Source organism: Agelaius tricolor, unplaced genomic scaffold (assembly GCF_023055355.1).
Source record: "Agelaius tricolor isolate 1412-34295 unplaced genomic scaffold, bAgeTri1.0.p SCAF_22, whole genome shotgun sequence".
Lineage (NCBI taxonomy): Eukaryota > Metazoa > Chordata > Aves > Passeriformes > Icteridae > Agelaius > Agelaius tricolor.
In genome coordinates, this window is record NW_027269282.1 from 7057570 (window position 1) to 7077029 (window position 19460).

The 19460-nt window shown below is 34.7% G+C and overlaps 1 protein-coding gene across 4 annotated transcripts in view; it reads left to right on the forward strand.

Annotated features, from left to right (window-relative positions):
* The window catches only part of ATRNL1 (attractin like 1), a 432739-nt gene that overhangs the window by 162708 nt on the left and 250571 nt on the right, over positions 1–19460 (forward strand). For all 4 annotated transcript variants that reach the window (XM_071445975.1, XM_071445974.1, XM_071445976.1 and 1 more), the window contains exons 22-24: positions 12792–12886; positions 13529–13607; positions 14791–14948. In XM_071445975.1, coding sequence (XP_071302076.1) covers positions 12792–12886; positions 13529–13607; positions 14791–14948 — 332 coding nt within the window. The remainder of the gene's footprint in view (positions 1–12791; positions 12887–13528; positions 13608–14790; positions 14949–19460) is intronic.

The following is a 19460-nucleotide window of genomic DNA, read 5'->3' on the forward strand; positions in this document are numbered from 1 at the left end:
CAGTTCAATATTGTTTCAGAGCAAAAGGATAATACACCCTTATTTCTGTTGTCAGAATGCAGTTTAAGCTTTCTAGACCTATTGACATGGTCTGATAGTTCATCCAACCTGTTCTCTTTATTATTAGTATGTATTTTTTTCTTTCTTTTCTGGGCTTAGTCACAGTCAAAGTTCTAATATAAGCCAATTTTTAGTAACATTTATTATGTTACCAATGTTATAATTTAATAAAAAGGAGAATTAAAATTTTTGAAAGAAATCTCTTTAAATACTAAAATCATGCATGTTGATGCATTCAGGAACTCAGAACATGACCTCTTTTATCAATAAAATTGTAAAAAAATAATTGTCAAGTAAAATGTGTACTAGAGGTACCATAAAGCACTAGGTGGCAGACTTGTTATACTTAGAGGAAAATTAAACTCAAGAACATTCCAAGGAGAGTGTTTTAGAAGATAAATAGCAAGTAGCACTATAAGTAAAACTGTTAGCAGGGATTTTCCAGATATTTAAAAATTATGTTGAAACTTAAAGGGCATAAACAATAAATTTTAGCTCTTGAAAACGTGCTTGCTTTAGCTGAGTTGGGAGATGTATACCAGCAGCCACCAGCTTCACTACTGATTTGAGCAATTCGTGTTTCCTTTTGGGACAACATTAATTTCAACTAAATACATATTGTAATTGTAAAACTGTCATGCTTGACTTAAAATAATGAGTTCCACCAATTATATCTAACATTGATTGACTTTGATACAGACTGAAAAAATCTATATTATTTATAAATACAGTCAAAGTAATGACTGACATTGTCTTTTGAATATATGGACTCATACAAAAAAATTGTATTTAAAATGAAATCTTAGTGTTTAAAGAGTCTAGTGGAACAGATTATTGTTTAAATCAGACAATTCTAGGGTGGCTTGATAAAAGATAAGCCTCAGCAAACCTACCAACTCAGAACTTATAAAGAGCAGCAGACAAACATAGTCTTTGCCCTGAGCTAAAATAACTGCAGAAACCAACTGTCGCCTTGCAGAGAATTAAAACAATAACCACATCTGAAGCTGAAGCTCCTAATAAAGTATTATGATCTCACCCCAGGCTCTGTGTACTCATTTGCCAAATGCTAGCTTGGCTTGCAGCTTTGTTGGGCAGGCTGAGGAAACGGATTTGCTGCCAATCATTTTCAGCTTTTACTTTGAGTTGGAGAATTTTTCCATGTATGTATTTATTTCTCATTTTTGTAATTAATGTGTTTTAATGTTGTGGATTTTCTTTGCTTAACAAGCCATGTGTTATTTTTGAAATTAAGATTATTTGCTTTCTCTGGTAGCTTCTGCTTATATACTAGTGAATTTACCAACTGGCATCCTCTTACAGTTACTATTTAATACCTTTTGTCAAAGCAGACAAAGTAATTTAGTAATTATTCATCAATAATAGCAAGTATGCTACCCTAACTCAAAGAAGTAGGACAAACTAACAGTGGTGAAACGAACTTTCTAACTGCTAAAAAGAAGAAAAATCATACCTTGTATTGCATGCAGTTAAAGGCCTGAATTAGAGGACTGTTCCACAGGTGCCATCATTATTTTTTGTATTATTTTTCTTGCAGTGTAATATATAATATTACAGTAAAATAGCTATAGGTATAAAATGTGAGTATTTATAGATCTTGATGAGGCAAGAGCAGCAGGATATCTCATTCAGAGGACATCCTTTGCTTTGTAGGGGACCTTAGCCCTTGTATGAAGCAGTGTTTTAAATGAGAAGGAAACCAGTGCAAGTATCTACAAATACACAGTGTTTGATTTTGTTGATATACTGAGCTTGTGTTCACAGGGATGGATACTTTCTGAATCTTTGTGCTGTGTGTTCATTGTGCTGTGTGTGTGCGAGATTCCTGAACATTTCCCAGGGGACAGGAGCTGTCACTCCTCAGACACCTGGAGGCCTTGGAGCTCCCTGATCCTGGAGCTGTAAGAAATAAATGCCTTGGGAAAGGATCCCTCAGGGTCCCTTGGCTTTACCTTCTGACAGTCAAGGGAAAACACCTGTGGTGCTTTTGCAGTTGCATTGCTTCCCATGCTGACTGCCCAGGGAAAAGAGAATTCTTGATCAGCAGGACTTCAAGGAAGATCTATAGTGAAATCTTGAACCAGTTGAAAAAGGGAAAAAACACACCCTGACTTCAGTAAGTGTCTTGTGATATGTGGGAGATTTTGAGTTGGTTCTTTTGGGAGTTCTTGGTCAAACAAGTGCGTTATTCCAAGTCAGCTGGGGTGTTTTTCTCTGCTGGCAAACATGGAGCACTGGAGGACAGCTGAGCCTCTTCCATTAATGCAAATGTCCTGTAGTGTGAGTTCCACTGTTCAGGTGTGGGTCCTGAACCACCTAATCCTGGCACATGTATCTGTAAGGTCCTGAGAGCAGGCAGGGATGTTTCCAGCTATAGAATTAGTGCTGGGAAGCCCTTACAGGGTATTTGAGGGACTTTTGTGCCATCATTTAAATAAATTAGGGGTCATTTCTATCTCAAGAGAATGATAAAACCTTGTATTATATAAACTTAAGGAAAATGTAAACTAGGTTAAATGTGGACATTGTCAAATTCAGCTTTCTGACTCGATAACTCAGCTCCATTTCAGCATATTGCAAAGTAGCCTGTGAGTCTTTGATATTAATTTATTGTCACTTTTTCTTAGCTTGAATTGTGAATATTATTTTAAAATATGTTCCAGAAATATAACTCATTGACAGCAAAGTGTAATTTGGAAGTCACTTGATATAAAGGGTAATGCTGACATGAAATGGAAGAGCGAACTATGTGAGGTCAAAAAGCAGCAGTGTATGCTAGGAAATAGATACAATAGCAAACTAGACATTAAGGGAAAGTTGAAAAATGTATCTGTCAAAGAGTATGAAGATACACTGGTAAAGAAGTAATATATATGTATTTGATTTGTCTTTTTATGTTATGGGGAAATAAATGTACTTTACTGTGTTAGCCCCTTAAGGAAATGCCACGGCCATCAGAATAATTTTATAAAAATGACAAGCTATGCAAAATGTGGGAAGAAAAGTCTTAAAAGGGCAACAATATCACGCTTCTTTTCATCAATGATATGAGAATTTTAGATTTCTACTTCTGTTGAATAGAAATACATACCGCTTCTGTACTTGTTTTTGAAAATGTGGCCAGACAGATTTTAAAGTGCTAGAGCCTTTTCTGATGTTGGGAATGGCTAATGGAAGAGAACATGGAGAGGTCATTGCTAGAATGAACAACAGAATAAATGGTGGAAAGAGAAAAATGGAAAACTTCTGAGGAAGGCAGTGCATGGCTACGTCATGCAAATGTGTCACTTCATGTCTGTTGGCAAGGACTGCCTGCCACAGTCTCTGCCCTGTGAAGGTCACTTGCAGTGATATGAACAATTACTGCTTTTCAAATACCAAGAACAAACAGACTGTCAGTATTTGCTACAGTTTGCTGTTCCTTTTTACATGCTAATTCAGTTCTCAGAGAATCTGTGTCAAAAAGTTTGTGCTTGACGTATATCAATGAGTAATGGTATGTATCAATTGGTCTGTATTAAGCTATTTTGAAAAAAGCCAACCAAACCATAACAATAAAAGAAGAGATTTATTCTATTTGCACATTTTGGTTCACAGTAATTTCTTTCCATGGCCAAATAAAGAAAAAAAAAGAATAATGAAAGCACAGCTGTATTTAGTTCCTGGTTTATAGAAAAAAATAACACCAGGAAAATATAATATTTCTTTTAATGGCTGGCAGCTGTTTCGGGTGGAAATTGAGTTTTCCAAGTCACTTTCAGAAAGGAGTCAGTGAGCCCTGCCATGGTGACCAATGTTTCCTCTCTGAGGCAAAGAATAAATCTCCTCTGAAGGATGGGTGACTGCACTGGGGTTGAGGAAAACAGCCTTTGGGGCTCCATTTTTCCTTCCTTCGTTATTTCAATTTGCTTATTTTAACCAAACTGTTTATTATTTTCTGTACCTGACTGCCAGTCCTACAAATCAAACTTGTAGCAAGTAGGGGAATGTTTATTATTTCTATTTTTATTTTTTTTCACTCTGTATTTTATTCCATACTAGGGTTGAGATATTTCCTCCTATCTGTTTTAAAGGCTGTGTAAAATGGATTAGTCAATATTACAGATATATAATTTCATTTGTGAGTGTTTGGAATTTTAATATTCTATCAATATTTTTTGCTGAATTGGCACTCAGTTCTTAGCATGAGCAATGTTATTGAGTGAGAATGTTATTAATGAAATCAACAGATTTTACTCTAAAAATACCTAATGGTGTTTTAAAGGAAAAAGTGCTTGTGTTCTTCTTCTTTTCAAAGTTGTAACGCAATTGTGTTTCTACTGCATGGAGATGTAGCATTTTATATTTATTACAGTACAAGTACTTGTTGTAATTTGTGACTTTAAAACAGAGGACACTGCTCAGTGAGGTATATGACGTAATTTCTATCCAGTATGAAGTGCAATTTTCCTGATCTGGATTTATTTGCTATGAGAGATTTTACTTATCAGAACTAATGTATTAACAGGGCTTGAGAATACAGCAAAGTGGAAACATCTCAACTTGGAGTTATATTGTGCAGTTTGTACAAGTCATACGGAGTCAAGCAACATGGGGTGGGTTCTGACATTTGGGTTGTGGATTTAGGGTTTCTTAAGCAAAGTTCAACTAAATAATGAGAAAAGGGAAAGAAAAGAATTTTGAAAATGTTGGGATATTGCAGGAGCACCTATTTATCCATGTATATTTATAGACAATTTATAAAGTGTGTGTTCTGTCTCCTTGGAAGACCTGAGTAACAAGAGGTTGTTCTTTAATTGTTAAGATCTGTGTTTGGTTATTTGAGAAGCAGGATAAAAGCTCTGCTAATAAAGATGTAGAAGTTATTGTCTGATTAACTTCTGACTGTTCCCAGTTTATAGCAAAGCTTGAGTATATGCGTGTATAAAAGCATAAACAATTTAAAAATTACATTTGTACTTCTGCCATGCCCATATTTTCAGCATTGATCCATGTATAAATAGAAGCTTCTCAAAAAATCATTTCTAAAAGGAGATGTAGTAGACTTTCAGGGATTATACAATAAACTGAAAGTTATGAGAGCAAGATTTAAAATAGCATGAAAATCTGACTGCTTTCATTTAGTACTTTCCTAGACAAGAAACATCCCTCTTTGGCAATAATACACTAAGGCAAACAATAATTTAACATTGTTGTTTCTTAGATGTGCCACTTCTGTTGTCAGAACAAGCAGATCAGAGATCTCCTCAGTGTGTAGAGACTATATAATGAAAGCAGTAAATTAGAATCAGGTTAGTGGGTATTGATGCTGGTATATTGAAAAATACATGTTAGAGTTGTAATATTAATATGAGTGTTACAAAGGTGGTGATGCATTTAGATCAATATGAAAAAAAATCATGGAGAGAGAAATTAAAATTTCTTCCATAATAATTTTAATGACTTTTTTTTCCTGGCTTTTGATTTGTTTTGGTTTTTTTTCTCACTCTTCTAACACTTATGAATACTGCAAGAGTTAAGGGATTACAAAGACAGTCCAGTGTGACAAAACAAAAGTACATTTATTGAGTACTCCTTGCTGTCAAGTAATAACACACTTCTGACAAGACTCTGCTGTGATTTCTGAAATGTTCCATCATTGGAGACACCAGACCTTTTCCTACAACTGACATTTGGATACCTGCTGATTGGTGCACTTACTTTTCTTTGTGGCTGCTTCTTTTGCTAATATTTTGCTCATAATTCCCTAGCCATTGCTTTCTACACTTTGTTTATAGACCATGTTCTTCCACAGAGCTGGAGAAGGGTCTGCAGCTGCTCTCATCAGTTGTTACAGCATTTTCAGTAAAGAGTTTAATGAAATATCTAGGAAAAATAATAATTGATTGTGGTCTGGGATTTAAAAACTTTAGGAGCATCATCTTGAGGTTGCATGCTTAAAAGGCCCCAGGTGACTCTATCTGTACCTCAGTTTTTAGATCTCAGCCACAAGCCCAGCCTTGTTTACCATGACATTTTCCTACCTACACTTTTACTTCTGTGACAGCTATGGCAAGATACATCTCACCTAATTAGTCTTGTAAAGCTTAAATGTCCAGACTTAATGAACCTTCTAGGTCTTTCTATTTTCAGTAATGAAAATCAAGAGTGACCCTTCTGAACATGATGCATTTCTGTCATCCACTGAAAGTTTTAGTCAATACAGAGTGGCCTGAGAAAATAAGCAAAATATAGCCGAGTAAAATTCTAAAACAGGTAGATTTTTCTGGCCCTCCCTTAGGATCAAAACTGACAACTTATTAGACCTTTCCAAATAGCAGTGGAGAAGTTAATAAGATAAAAGATTTATATTTAAAATAAAATTTAGTTACCCAATTTTCTGATTATGACACTAATCCTTCCGTTTTTTTGTGGGCTTTTTAGACCAGTACATTTTTGTAAAGTATAGTAAAAGGAACAATGACTTGCTATTGCTGTATGTTTTTAAAGACTTTGAACTTATGTGAAATACATTCTCCCATGCTCTTTCTTGAAATGGAAAAAGGCATATAAATAGTAAATGCTGGGTTTTTTTGAAGTTCATTGTGCTCTGATTACATATAATAAAATGCAAGTTTTTAGTAAAGACTTCACAGTAAATGACTTTTTGTTTTATCACAATGGACAAGTAATGTCAGACACAAACATATTCAATATAAAAATGACAATGAGGCAGTGGATGACTGCTAGATACAGATGACAGTGGAATGAATCAGGCAGCTGCTCTGAAAGTTCAAAATAATTATCCTGACAGAAAATAGGTCTGGTGGTAACCCCCAACTTTGATGTAATACAAGGAGAATTTCATTTTGGTCACAGATGAATATGATTTATAGCATTTGATAATGGTACTTGGTTTCAAAAGCAGCATTTGTACTGATAGAGAGGAATATGAATAGTTCTGTTCTCAACAAAATCTAGCTGAAAATAGAGACCAATCACTAGAAAGAGGAGGAGAGAGACGAACTGCCTGTGCAATGAAGAGGTGAGAGTATGAATTTTAGAATCAGCATGAATAGACAGATCCTTAAATAGAAGAGTGTGGGAAGACTGTGACGAGTCTGAAGTTGCAATCATGATGGAGGTTCTTACAACTTTAAGTGATGTCAAGCAAAAATAAAACAGCACTAGATTTTTGAGGGGTTTATTCACAAAATAGAAGTTATTAGTTATCAGAAAAAAAAGTGAAAAAAACCTATTTTAGTCATTGATTGAGTAAAGATCATGTGATCCTCACCTAATATTTTAAAAATGGGATAATTAGGTTGGAGCTGAGAATGAGATTATATTGTGGGTGGGTGGGTCTAGTTCCATGCTCTTTTTGTAACTCTGGGTGATATACATTGCAGTACTTTTGGCTTAGATCTTTTGCTAAACTTAAACTTTTGGAGTTAAAATGAATAGACTTCTCTCAGACATTCTGTATATGTATGAAACTGTTTTGCCAATTTGTTCAGCTTTAAAAATGTGTTTAGAAACTGTGTGAGAGGAACCAGGGGAGAATGGCCAGTGACCAAAGTTAGAAAAGCCCTGAGTGTGTCCAGTTGGGAATGTTCTTGCTCCCTTTTTGGGAACCTATGTTCATTCTTCCCTCCTGCTGAGAGATGCAGTGAACTGGGATACTCTCTTGGAATGATTTGTTCAAAGGTAAAAGATAGCTCAGAAGTGGTTCTCTAAAATTTATTCCAGCCTGATTCTTAAATTACTTAATAAACCCCCTTTATTGAAATATGCTGCATAGGCAGTGGGTGCAGGATGGTGGAAGAACGAAGGTTGCTGTCACAATAATTTTATATTTGCTTTTTTATTAGAGCATGATTGTACAGTTTTTAATAATATTGCTATATACCAGTTCCCAAGGAACTTTCACTCCACAATGCACTGAATGAATTTGTAGGGAACGAGTCAGTGATAATGTAATGGAAAGTTGAATGTGTGTTCCTTTCCTGTTTTGTTGAAAAAGTGGAAAGAATTACAATGAATGATGGAAGGAGCTGCCAAATAACAGTGTCCATACATAGTGTTATATAATTCAAAGTATTATGAAAAATCAAAGTCAAGGTATTTCAGATTGGCTGCTCATTTTTAATAGGTGGTTTTGTCCTTGGTCTCTTTGTTTCATTTCCTGTCCTATAAAATGGCACTCAAATGCCTTCTCATCTTCAGTAATGTTGTAACAAATTCATTAACTTTTGTGAAGAACTTAGAAAATTATAGTGATGAATACTATAGAAAGCCACATTAGAAATTAATTCCATCTTGAGAAAAGGGCTTGTATAGCACGTAGTAAATGAGGCATGGGCCCAACATTGAGTACTGAACATGGAACAAAGTGTTGAAAGCTGCCCATTAGGGGAGCACTCACCCAAAAATAATTTACAGGCACCTTTGATTTATAGTGGTTCCTTTTACAGTCTTAAAATTCCCCTGTAACATACCTTTTCGTATATAAATTTGTCACTAATTTATACTAAACATATTCAATCTAATCACCTTTTTTAAAAGTAATTTCCATTGTAATTATATATTCTCACAGAGTATGGAGGCACTATAGAAATACTGAAGAACTTCTTTCTGGCCTTTGTTCTTTTGGGAGTATTCTGTAGTTTTAAAAATCGGAGTTTTCTTCCAATACAAATTTTGAGTATGGGAATTGGTCTGTTCCTTTTTGGATATGAGTACAAAACTTTCATATTAAACCATATAATTCTTATCAGAAGTCATTGACCTTTATTAATGAAACAGAGAGGTTTCTTGAAAATTAACAATGATACTAGGGTTAAAGGATTGCTTTGAAATTCATTTTTCCTATTTCATTAAATATCTTTCTTTACCTAATTATTGTTATGTTCTCACACATGCTTATTACTGGCATTTTGAATTGATTTTAATGACTCCTTTTGACTGTGAAAGCAGTCAAGGGTTTTGAAAAAATCAAAATAGCGATGTGAAAAAACTCAATAACCATATGTCTTTGTAATATTTGACTGTTGATGATGTCAGGGTGGTATTGTGGTCCTATCTCCCAACACTTTTTTTTTGTACTTTAATCAATGATTTCTAAGATAAAGTGAAACAAAATACCTGGAAACATGGATATTAGACTGTTCTGGGCTGACTCCTGCCTCAAAAAACCGAGCTTGTGGATTCCAAATACTGTGTTGTGTGCTGGGGAATTAAGATCTGAGCTGTGAGCTGAGCTCTAAGTTTGTGAGAGGTTTCCACGTTCTCACAAACTTTTCTATGGAACTTTAGACATAAAAGTTCAGGGAGTTATGAAAGTTCAGGAGATTATAGGCTAGAAAATGGCTCTTTAAATTCTGTCTGCCTGCTGCTTTGAGTCACCTGCTTGAGTAGATTTGTTGTGTTTTTTGTCTTATTTGTTATATAAAGGGTAAAATTACTTATGGTGGCTTCATAAAGGTTTAAAGTAGAAACAAACCCACATGGGGGTTTCTACATGGAGTGGAATCTTAGGCTTCTCCAAATTCCTGATATAAATATGCGCAACATATACATATATATCAACAGGGTATACTTGAATGTACTTTAAATATCTATTTCTACATTTAGTTATTATATATGTGGCTACTTTTACATTTAGCTGTTCAGAACAGGTCATAGTCTTAGAATTGACTTTTAGTTTGAATTTTGTACTGCTTTTGAGGCTAAGCTCTCTAGTTTGAGTGGCACTATGAATTAGGAAATATGGTGTGATGTACTGAGTAACTGCTTAGTTTATGTGCACTTATGATGCAGTGGCATATATTATGTTTAGGAAGAGGTTTGGCAGTAGGATAGAAAGCTGTTCTGCCTGCTTCAGTCTGCAGAAGGTGGAGCTTTCTGGAGGAGAGGGAGGTGATATTTTCCCTGGGAGCTGCTGAATACTTGTGGGGGAAGAGTCTCCTAAGTTACAGAATGAAGCAGATGGAGAGAGTGAGGAAAGATAGTGGGGCAGCAGCAGGGTGCAATGGGTCGTGTCTTCTTTACAATCCCTTTTAATTTCAACTCTGAGTTTCTTCTTAAATTGGTTCTGCTAATTTATATTCTAATAAAATCTAACTTTAGAGACTTTCAAAGATTTGGAATCTTCACCTTCAAAATAGGTCCAGACAAATCTTCCTTGAAGTTTTGTGAACCTTTCTCCAACCTATGAAATTTCTTCAGCAAACCTCTGCAGTCCTCAGAAAGATGGGAAGGAGTGTTTGCTCAGTGTCAGTTCTTTCATTTGCACCTGAGTTCATTTGTGCTGTTGAATCACCCAACTGCACTTCGGCCCTGCTGTCTGCTTCATTCGAGTCATGCTCACCTCAGGTACCTCCCCTGAGCTGGAATTGTCTCTGAAGGGATAAATGTTTCTGCTCTACAGCACCCAGCCATGGCCGAGGCAGGGATATAATGGTTTATCCTGTGGCAGATCTCTGTGGAATTGCTGTAATTCAGAGATCCTTTGGCAACTCTGAAGAACCCCAAGGAGAGTTCTTGTGTTGGCTCTCAGAGCTGCTCTTGAAGCTGTGTTGTTCAAGGCTCTTGAGTGCTACAGAGAAGATAATGCGTGGGACTTCCTACTGAACTTTCCTGCTATTAATGAAGTATCAAATTGATCAACCATTAAATAATAGAGTCATTAATAAAACAATAAAAAACTATGGGATATCTTGGATACAAAAGGAGAGCCTCTACACATAATTAACTCTTCCTGTTTTTCACAATTTATTATCAACTGTATTGTATGTAAGAATGCAATATAAAAAGTGGAATTAATTTTCTGATTTGTTACAGATGGTAAATTTAAGAGGAAACGTCTAGTTTAACTTTTATAAGTGTCAGGATTTTTCCTGCATTCCTTGAAACATCAGTTTGTTGGCTTTTAAGAAGTAAAACATAAATTTAAAAATTATTTTAAAATTAACCAAGAACAAAGAACTAAACAACAACACCACCAGCAGCAACAAACCCCAGGGGGAAAAAACCTCATATTGTTGTAAAAGTAAATTACTGTAATTTTTTTAAAACTTGTATGCAGACGAGCTGTTCATTCATGACTGGGAGACCAGAATCCTATGTCTATTTCCAATGTTATCTTATGATGGGATATTATCTATATACAACTTCTGGTTTTTTGGCTGATACTCTGCATCCCTAAGAGGACACAATTTGTGCTTGGAAAAAGACTGTGACATATTGAAGTGGTAATTTTCCATATCTTATGAGCAAATCAATGTTATCTTGTCCTGGTTGTCAGTGCTGCTTCTTGCATCTTGAAGCCCTTGCTGTAGCCAGAATTTCTGTAGTAGTGCTTTCTGTGGTGCTGGTCTACCACACCTTTACAGTAACTCTGTTTGCAAAGATTGATGCTGAAGCAGTTGTCTGCATTTTGAGGAGCTCCAAGTTGACCAGATCAGGAGATTGAGCATTTCTGTACATTATTCCTAACCTTTTCCCCTTTCTACTCATGATTATTAAAGGGTTTATTAATCCATTTAATAGGGGTCAATCTTTACTTGCCTTCTTTTCCTGTCCTGTTACATTTAAAGATGTTCTGGTACCATGGTCATCTTATTGTTAAGCATGGACATATGGCACAATAGTCAATGAGATTTATTAATTAGATTTGAATAACTATAGAAGTGTAGAGTACTATCAATAAATTCATGGGGCATTTTAATTTCATATTTATTCATTTTTTGCCTTCATAAACATGCAGAGACCTGGTCAAAACTTGTTAACTAAGACACGTAGATCAGCTTATTCTTATTTGAATAACAGAACTGTGGTGGCTAATGATAGAGAAAGCGAACTTCTCACCTTGGAATGTCATGGTGATTCCTTTCATGCAACTCCTTTTTGGGTTCCTCCCAATTCAGGATATTCTATGAACCTTTATTTTCTACTTTTCCTTCCACACTCACTATAAAAAATAATCCCAAAAACCCTGAACAAAACCAACCAAAACAATTTTCTTTAACTATTAAGACAATATAGTGGGCTTTTTTCTCTTTCTAAGGCAGCCTTCCCATAGGATACAACAGAGTGTATTTTTTCAGGTGATGTGTTGCTGCAGAAAAGGTGATTGTCAGCAGTAAGCAAACTATTAAATCCAACAAAAGGCTGACACAGCTTTTCTTCTGCTTTGACTTAATCTTTCACTCTCTTTGTATTTACTGATTTTGTTTTTATGATCACATATTTTTTATTTGTAACGCAGTTTGTGTGGTGTTGGTAGCAGAATGTCAGCAGACCAGGGATCAAAATAATGCTTTACAATTATTCACTGGGTTGTAACACCAGAGATAACTTGCCATATTTTAACATGCATAAAATAATAATCAGAATCATGTACACTTATAAGTCACCTCCTTATTTCCTGTGAGAGAGGGAAAAATAGAAGCTTTTGATCCCTGTAGAACTGTAATGGTAAAAAATTTAGAAGTTTTTTTCTTAATTTAGTTTTTTTGTTAAGTTAATTTTAGTTTTAATCATTTCAAGACTTTATTATGCAAACACTTAAACAGTGAAATGCATGTGAATAATTCTGACTTGTAGATTTCTCCATGACTTTTAAAATCAATGTGAATGGTAAACTTTGAGATACTTGCATAATATAGAACTAATATTTATACACTTATACACTTTATTTTATTATTTTATATTTTTTGTTTTGCCTACAGACAGCCTTTTGATTGATTATCAGTTTACCTTCAGCTTATTACAAGAGGACGATCGTCATCACACTGCCATAAACTTTATAGCAAATCCAGAACAGGTAAGAAAATGTTAATAATTTTACTAAAGTTTTCGAGACTCAGAATTAAGATTTCCATTGTATTTGATGTTGACTAAAGGTTTTTGAAGTGTCTATAAAGTTTTAGAGCTGCAAAATTAGTCCAGTGCCCTCATTGAGAACCCTTTCTAAATGGTAGATGTACTTCAGCTTAATCAATACTCTGAAAATTCATCAGTTGGTTGATTTTATTGTTGCTTCCATGAATAACAAGTTTAATATCTTCCTGAGATGAATTGGAGGGGTATACCCTTCTGTTGAGAAAACATTTTCAGTCACAGAAAGTAAAGTTTTTGGCTTGTGATTAAAATGTAGGCATTTGCCATGTTGTTTTTTTTTTTTATTTATTTTTTAAAGACAAATATTTTGTTATACTTAGGACAAAATACAAACAAAACTGGTTATGTTAAATTATATGTTATGTTATGTGAAATAATATGTTAAATTGTACCATGTTCTTACCAAAGCAAAACAGAGAATTGTCTTTGGCAGTGAAACATTGCCATTTCTAAATATGTTTAAAATGAAAACTGGAAAATGATTGAAAGGCTCTATGTACAGTAGAGTTATATGCAGTACATTCTGATATGTTTTGTTAACTTTCCTTTTTTTTTTTTTCTCTAGTCAAATAAAAATTTGGATATATCAATTAATGCATCAAACAACTTTAACCTCAATATTACATGGTCTATTGGTTCTACAGGTGAGAATGAATTTTGCTATGATGAGATTTTCCCCCAAATGATTTCATGATCCTTTGAGTTATTTTAACCTGATTGTCTCTTTGTTGCTAATTTTGATAATAAAACTTTGCCAAATGTGTTCTTTTGCCATTATCATTATGCTGTTATTAATTATATTATTTAAACCTCAGATGACAATTTGCAATCTGAATAAAGCTTCATTAATATGTTGACTTTCTCTCCTATTCAATTAAAATTGCATTGGTAAGAAAAGCTTGTAGCATATTTAAATTTTTAAAATGACAGTGTTATGAAATGCTGTGATTTTAATTAAGATAAATTGCTTCCTTAACTACTGCAGAGACTGAGATTTTATTTCTTTGTTTCAGTGTTCAAGCTAAAAATTTAATTATTAACCTTTACATTGATATCAAACAATAAAGTTCTTCTGTGTATGCTGATAAAAGGAGCTGCTTATCTATTTTTTCTCCAACTTTGAACCCCATTACTCTTCTTTGTTTTAATTAAGACAGTTTTTCTGAATTGGTTCTATTGACTTTCTGAAAACACATCCAAGGAGAAGCATGATGCTTAAAATGAAATAACTAAAAAAAATCTTTTTAAAGAAGGTTCAGAGTTTCTCTTAAATTCATGAATTTCTTCATCAATGCATTTCTGAAGTACTTTACCATGCTACAGTTAGTAAACTCTATTTATTCCATTATTTTAATTTAGCTCAGTCACTCATTTATTTGCAAAAACTAATAAATGTTTATTACTAGTTACGTTATTAACGCTTTCATGAACAATTAAAACTTGATTGCAAAAGTGTAAGATGTAGACAAATTCCCTTACAGATTTTATTGAGCTGTTTATTGAAATGAAATATAAATTATGGAGGAAAGCATATTATCTGTTAAGCTGACCATAATAACTATCTTGTAAAATTATGTTTCTTCTGTCACTTTTCCAGTTTGTATATAATTTTTGAAACCAAACTAAAAATTTCTGTGAATTCTCTGTATGTATATTAAATATACCTAATGTGCCATTTAAACTATAATAAGAGGTTGTTTTAGAGGAAGACACCAAAAGCAGTTAAGGATTTATGTTTCTTATGCAAATTTACTTTGGCATCTTTAATGATGATTAATATTTTTCTCAAATATATATATTTACACCTGAGCTTTTAAAAATTTTTAGCTGGAACAATATCTGGAGAAGAGATTCCTGTTGTTTCCAAGGTTAATATTAAGGAATACAGAGACAGCTTTTCCTGTGAAAAATTTAACTTTCGAAGCAACCCAAACATCACTTTCTATGTCTATGTCAGCAATTTCTCCTGGCCAATCAAAATACAGGTTAGTGACTTTGTGCTTTTAGAGACATTTTTATTTCAGCTTTACATTGAATTTCATGATTTCACTCATGCAGTAAGTATACAAATAGAGTTATTTGCATATTGCATTTTCTGTCTATAATAATTATGTTATGATGGCAGTCATAGTGTGGTTTTAAGTTTGGGCTGGATGAGGCTTTGAGCAGCATGGCCTGATGGGAGGTGGTGCTGCCCATAGCAGGGGAGTTGAAATGAGGTGCTCTTTAAGATTCCTTCCAAACCATTCCATGATGCTGTGCTTTAGCTTTTAGTAGTGAGTCAGACTTCAGTCAATTTTAAAATCTGAATTTAAATTGTTGAACATATGTCTTTAATTGTAATATAACTTCAGCATTTAGATGTAAACACAGAAAATGGTATACAAATCTGTATGTACCTGGGTATTTGGATGTTAATAATTGGCTTTTGGAGCCTCTGACTTTTTAAATGTTGAGTGACTGTATCAGATTGCAATATCACAGACTTCAGTTAGGACTAAGTATGGTTTATTAGAATTTATCTTCTTCTTTGACTTCATTGGAATCAATTTCATTCAGTATTTTCTGGACCATTGAGTTACTCTACAGTAGCAGACTCAAAAAAAACCAATGCAGTCATGATTCCTCCTTGACCTGTGATGTTCCAGCAATATTTATACTAATAATTACTATGGCTGCACTTGTGAACAAAGCATGCCCTGCATCAATGAAAGAGTTTCTTATGTGGATGAGTGGATTTGACTATAACTCCCTTACAGAATTAAGTCTTAAAAATTAAGTTGTTAAAATGATAATTTCATAATTCCTGATGATTTACTTCATCAGGAAATCCTGATGATTTACTTCATCATTAATCAAGTACAAGCTCAAAATACTTTGCAGTTAACCATACAAATACCCTCCAAGATTTCCATTTTGGTGGGAAAAAAACCTTCCAGATTTTTCTAAAATACTGAACCTTACTTTATAATCTATGTATAAAAATACACACACATACACAGACATATATATATATATATATATAATAAATACAAAAATGTATTCTATCTATATGTCTAGATATGTATGATAAAGTGTTCTGGATTAAAGCAGTCATCTTCTGACTAAAATGTCAAAGAAATGTTTTTCTTGTGTTAAGTAAAGCTAGAGTTGTCTTCATTATACCTGAACAGTGACTGTAAATGTGTGTTAACAGTGTCAGAGGATGAATTTATTAAGTTTACTAACATTTATGACTTACTAGTTTATTAAAAAGTCCAAACAAACCCTGAAGACTATTTTCTTTCTTTTAGTCTTCATATTAGGGGTGTTTTACATTCTCTCCCACTTCCTAAGGCTAGAACAAGTTCAGCTGCCAAACAGGCTCCTTAAACAAATCCAGGGAGCAATATCAGCTGTAAATGCATTACACTCTCCTCTCACCTTTACGACTGCAAGGTGCCTGTATCATCATTGTAAGACAAACATTATTAAGGTGATGCATTCCTGAGACGTGCAGCTCTGTGGCAGATGTTGGCAGATCTCAGCTCCTCCTTGTGCTGTTTTCCCTGCAGCAAAACACCCAGATGAAGGGAATCCCTGATCACTGGTTACATCCTTCGTCTTTTTTTTTTAAATCAGAATTTTCATTTCTGCCATGGTTACACAGTTTTTGTTTTGGGGGGTTTTTTGTGCTTCTTTTAGAGGCACATTGATATTCAACAGTCTAGACAGTTCTGCCTCAGATGTGGTGGTGCTTGATTATTGCATTCCTGTCCTGTCCGTACTCCATCTAGAAATTAAGTTACTCAATTTTATGTGCCGAGAAGGAATGCTGAGGTCCAATCAGGGAAACTGTTTTGGGATTTTAACTTTTTCCTCTGTATTTGCCTTCCTAAATTAATGAGACTATTATTTAGCTCTCAGCCTTTTTTATGCTGTAATTTGTTCTTTTCTGAGAAAATATCTGAAGTCAACATTACCAGTATATGTTTCTTGTGTTTGGTGCTCTAGCAGTAGATAAAATCTTCAAATGATAAATGAAGCAGGGAGCTTTTCAGAGAAAACAAGTTTTGTTTTATATGCTAACTTTATAATTCTGCATGTAGTAGAAATTTTAAAAATATATGAAACCTCCTGTGACTTTGGGTTAGGAGAAGGAAGACATGGTTCATTCCAATCAGAGGCTAAACTTTCCAAGGCCGGTACTAAATCAGGTCTAATAGTTATGATCTCCTACATCTTCATCTCGTAGCATACCAGTTTTCACCTTCATAACAGGCAAAAGTGGTTGATATTTGTCTATTTGCACTGCAGTCCTTTTCACTGCAATGGCCACACTGCAGTGGTCATACCATGCTGGGAAAAACCTGGTATTTTGTGTTAACTCAGTGCAGAAGGCTTTATTTAATCCTAAGGAAACTATTTTGGCTTCCTTGACAGGTATTCTGTTCATTTAATAAGTAAGGTAGCAACATGAAATTTGACACATGCCTTTTACACAATGCTTTTGTGGAGGACTATGTACTCCAGCACACTGAGCATTTTTCAAGTACAGTCTGAGTACCAGCCCTCCTGTATTTCCATTATTCATCACAACTTGTTGAGAATACATTATATAAAACATGAGTTCCTAAGGAGGCAGAGCTAGTGACCTTACTTCCTTTTAAGCTGGTATTTGAAGTTGTGTTATTGATGTTATTACCTCTGGTGTTATTGGTATGCATTTCACCTCTCTGCTCTTGTGCCTCCTGTTATGCTGGCACTGGAGCTAAGATTTCTGGGCTCTTTCATTGGGAGGGTTTGGGTGTTGGAGTTACTGCTCTTTTCTTTTTCTATAGGAAAAGAAGCAGCCCTCCTCATTATACAAGACATGTAGGTTCACTTTCTGTTAAAGTCACCTGTATTATCTCTGGTTTTGCATTCATTTATCTCCAAGATTTTCATGACTATAAGGAAAAATCTGTTCATCCCAGCAGGTGATTGTTTATTGGGATCAATGGCTCACAGCTGCTTCCTCAGATACTTTCATTATTCATATTACCTATTCAGCAAGCTGGGATTTTTTTTCCAAAATGGTAATAAATCCCTGGTGGCTCTAAAACAAAATATCTTCTTTAGAAATATGTTTTGTTGGCTTTGAAAAAATGGTATGTCATGATTAGTGTCAATAAAAACAGCTCTTTAAGGTGTACTGGTCTGTGATAGGCAGTGACCCATTTCATTGTTGTCACTGGTGATCCCAATCACCTCAGAATACAAATTCTTCAGCACTGGATAGCAGTGAATTACTTGCCAGGAAATGTAGGAAATTCTGAGTGTCTTTCAGCTGTGCTGCTGCTCTCTATTGAAAAGTTCTGCAGGTTCCCATCACCCTCCTGTCCATGGGCACACAGCTGGGTGATCTCTGCAGCCCTCAGGGGAAAACACTGCATTTAAATTTCCTGATGCTAAAGGCATTTTATTTAACTGAAAAATCTCTTCTTCCTTGAGAAAAGAAGCAGAAATGTGACATAGTTGTGTAGGGGGTCATTAGAAAGGTGGTGTTGTGGGACATCTTCAGCTTAGAGCTGTTTCCACAAATAGATCTATTGGCCTGGCTGTGAAATGGGCAGGTGCCAGTTTTTCCTCAGAAGTATGTAATAGTTATACACTGGCACACAAATGTTGGATATTTCCCTGTTGAATTACTCTAACAGCTTATACCACACTTTTTCTCCATTTCCTTTAATTCAGAGTTGCTGGTGAGTAAGAATGGATAAAGACCCTTAAATTTAACTGGTGAGACTTTCATAAACAACAGTAGTTTCTACATCTTTTCAGAGGAAATCTCTATAAATTATCTTTGTTAACAGATGTTAACAGAAGTGTCCAAGTAAGAGGATGTGAGTAGCATCCACACTTATGTTTGACTGTCTTTGGCAGTCCCAAACCTTTAGGTGTATTGTGTCTTATGTATCAGTTAAGCAGGACTCCATGAGAAAATGCTCTTGCCTTAAAATAGGCTAGATTTCTGAACAGAATATATGATAAAGCCCCATAACTTGTTTCATTTTTATTTTATTTTGAGAGTCAGTATAATTCAGACTCCACTGATAATGGAATTTGAAGGCTGTAACATTTATTGAGAAGCAGTAACTCAGGCTGTAGGCAGCACCTCAAATAGTGGTCAATGGTCCCTGAAGTAGTAAGCAGTCATAAAGCTTGGGCTTCTGACAGCTATGCAAATATTAATAACAGCAGTCACAACATGTTCTTCAGTCTCAGGAAACTAATTTTATGACAAGGGATTTTTGTAATTTAAGCTGGTAACAGATGTATTTTTTTTCCCCATCATTTTCTCCCATATTCTGGAAAGCAGTGCCTGCGTATGAAAAAGCAAATACCCTTAAAATGCTGTCCTGGCTATTGGTCTGATCACTGTCCCTAAGGACAGCAGTGACATTCCTGCTTTAGGATCAGCTGCATTCCTGAACCTATATCTCTTTATAACTGTCAAACTTGTAAGTCTGATTGCA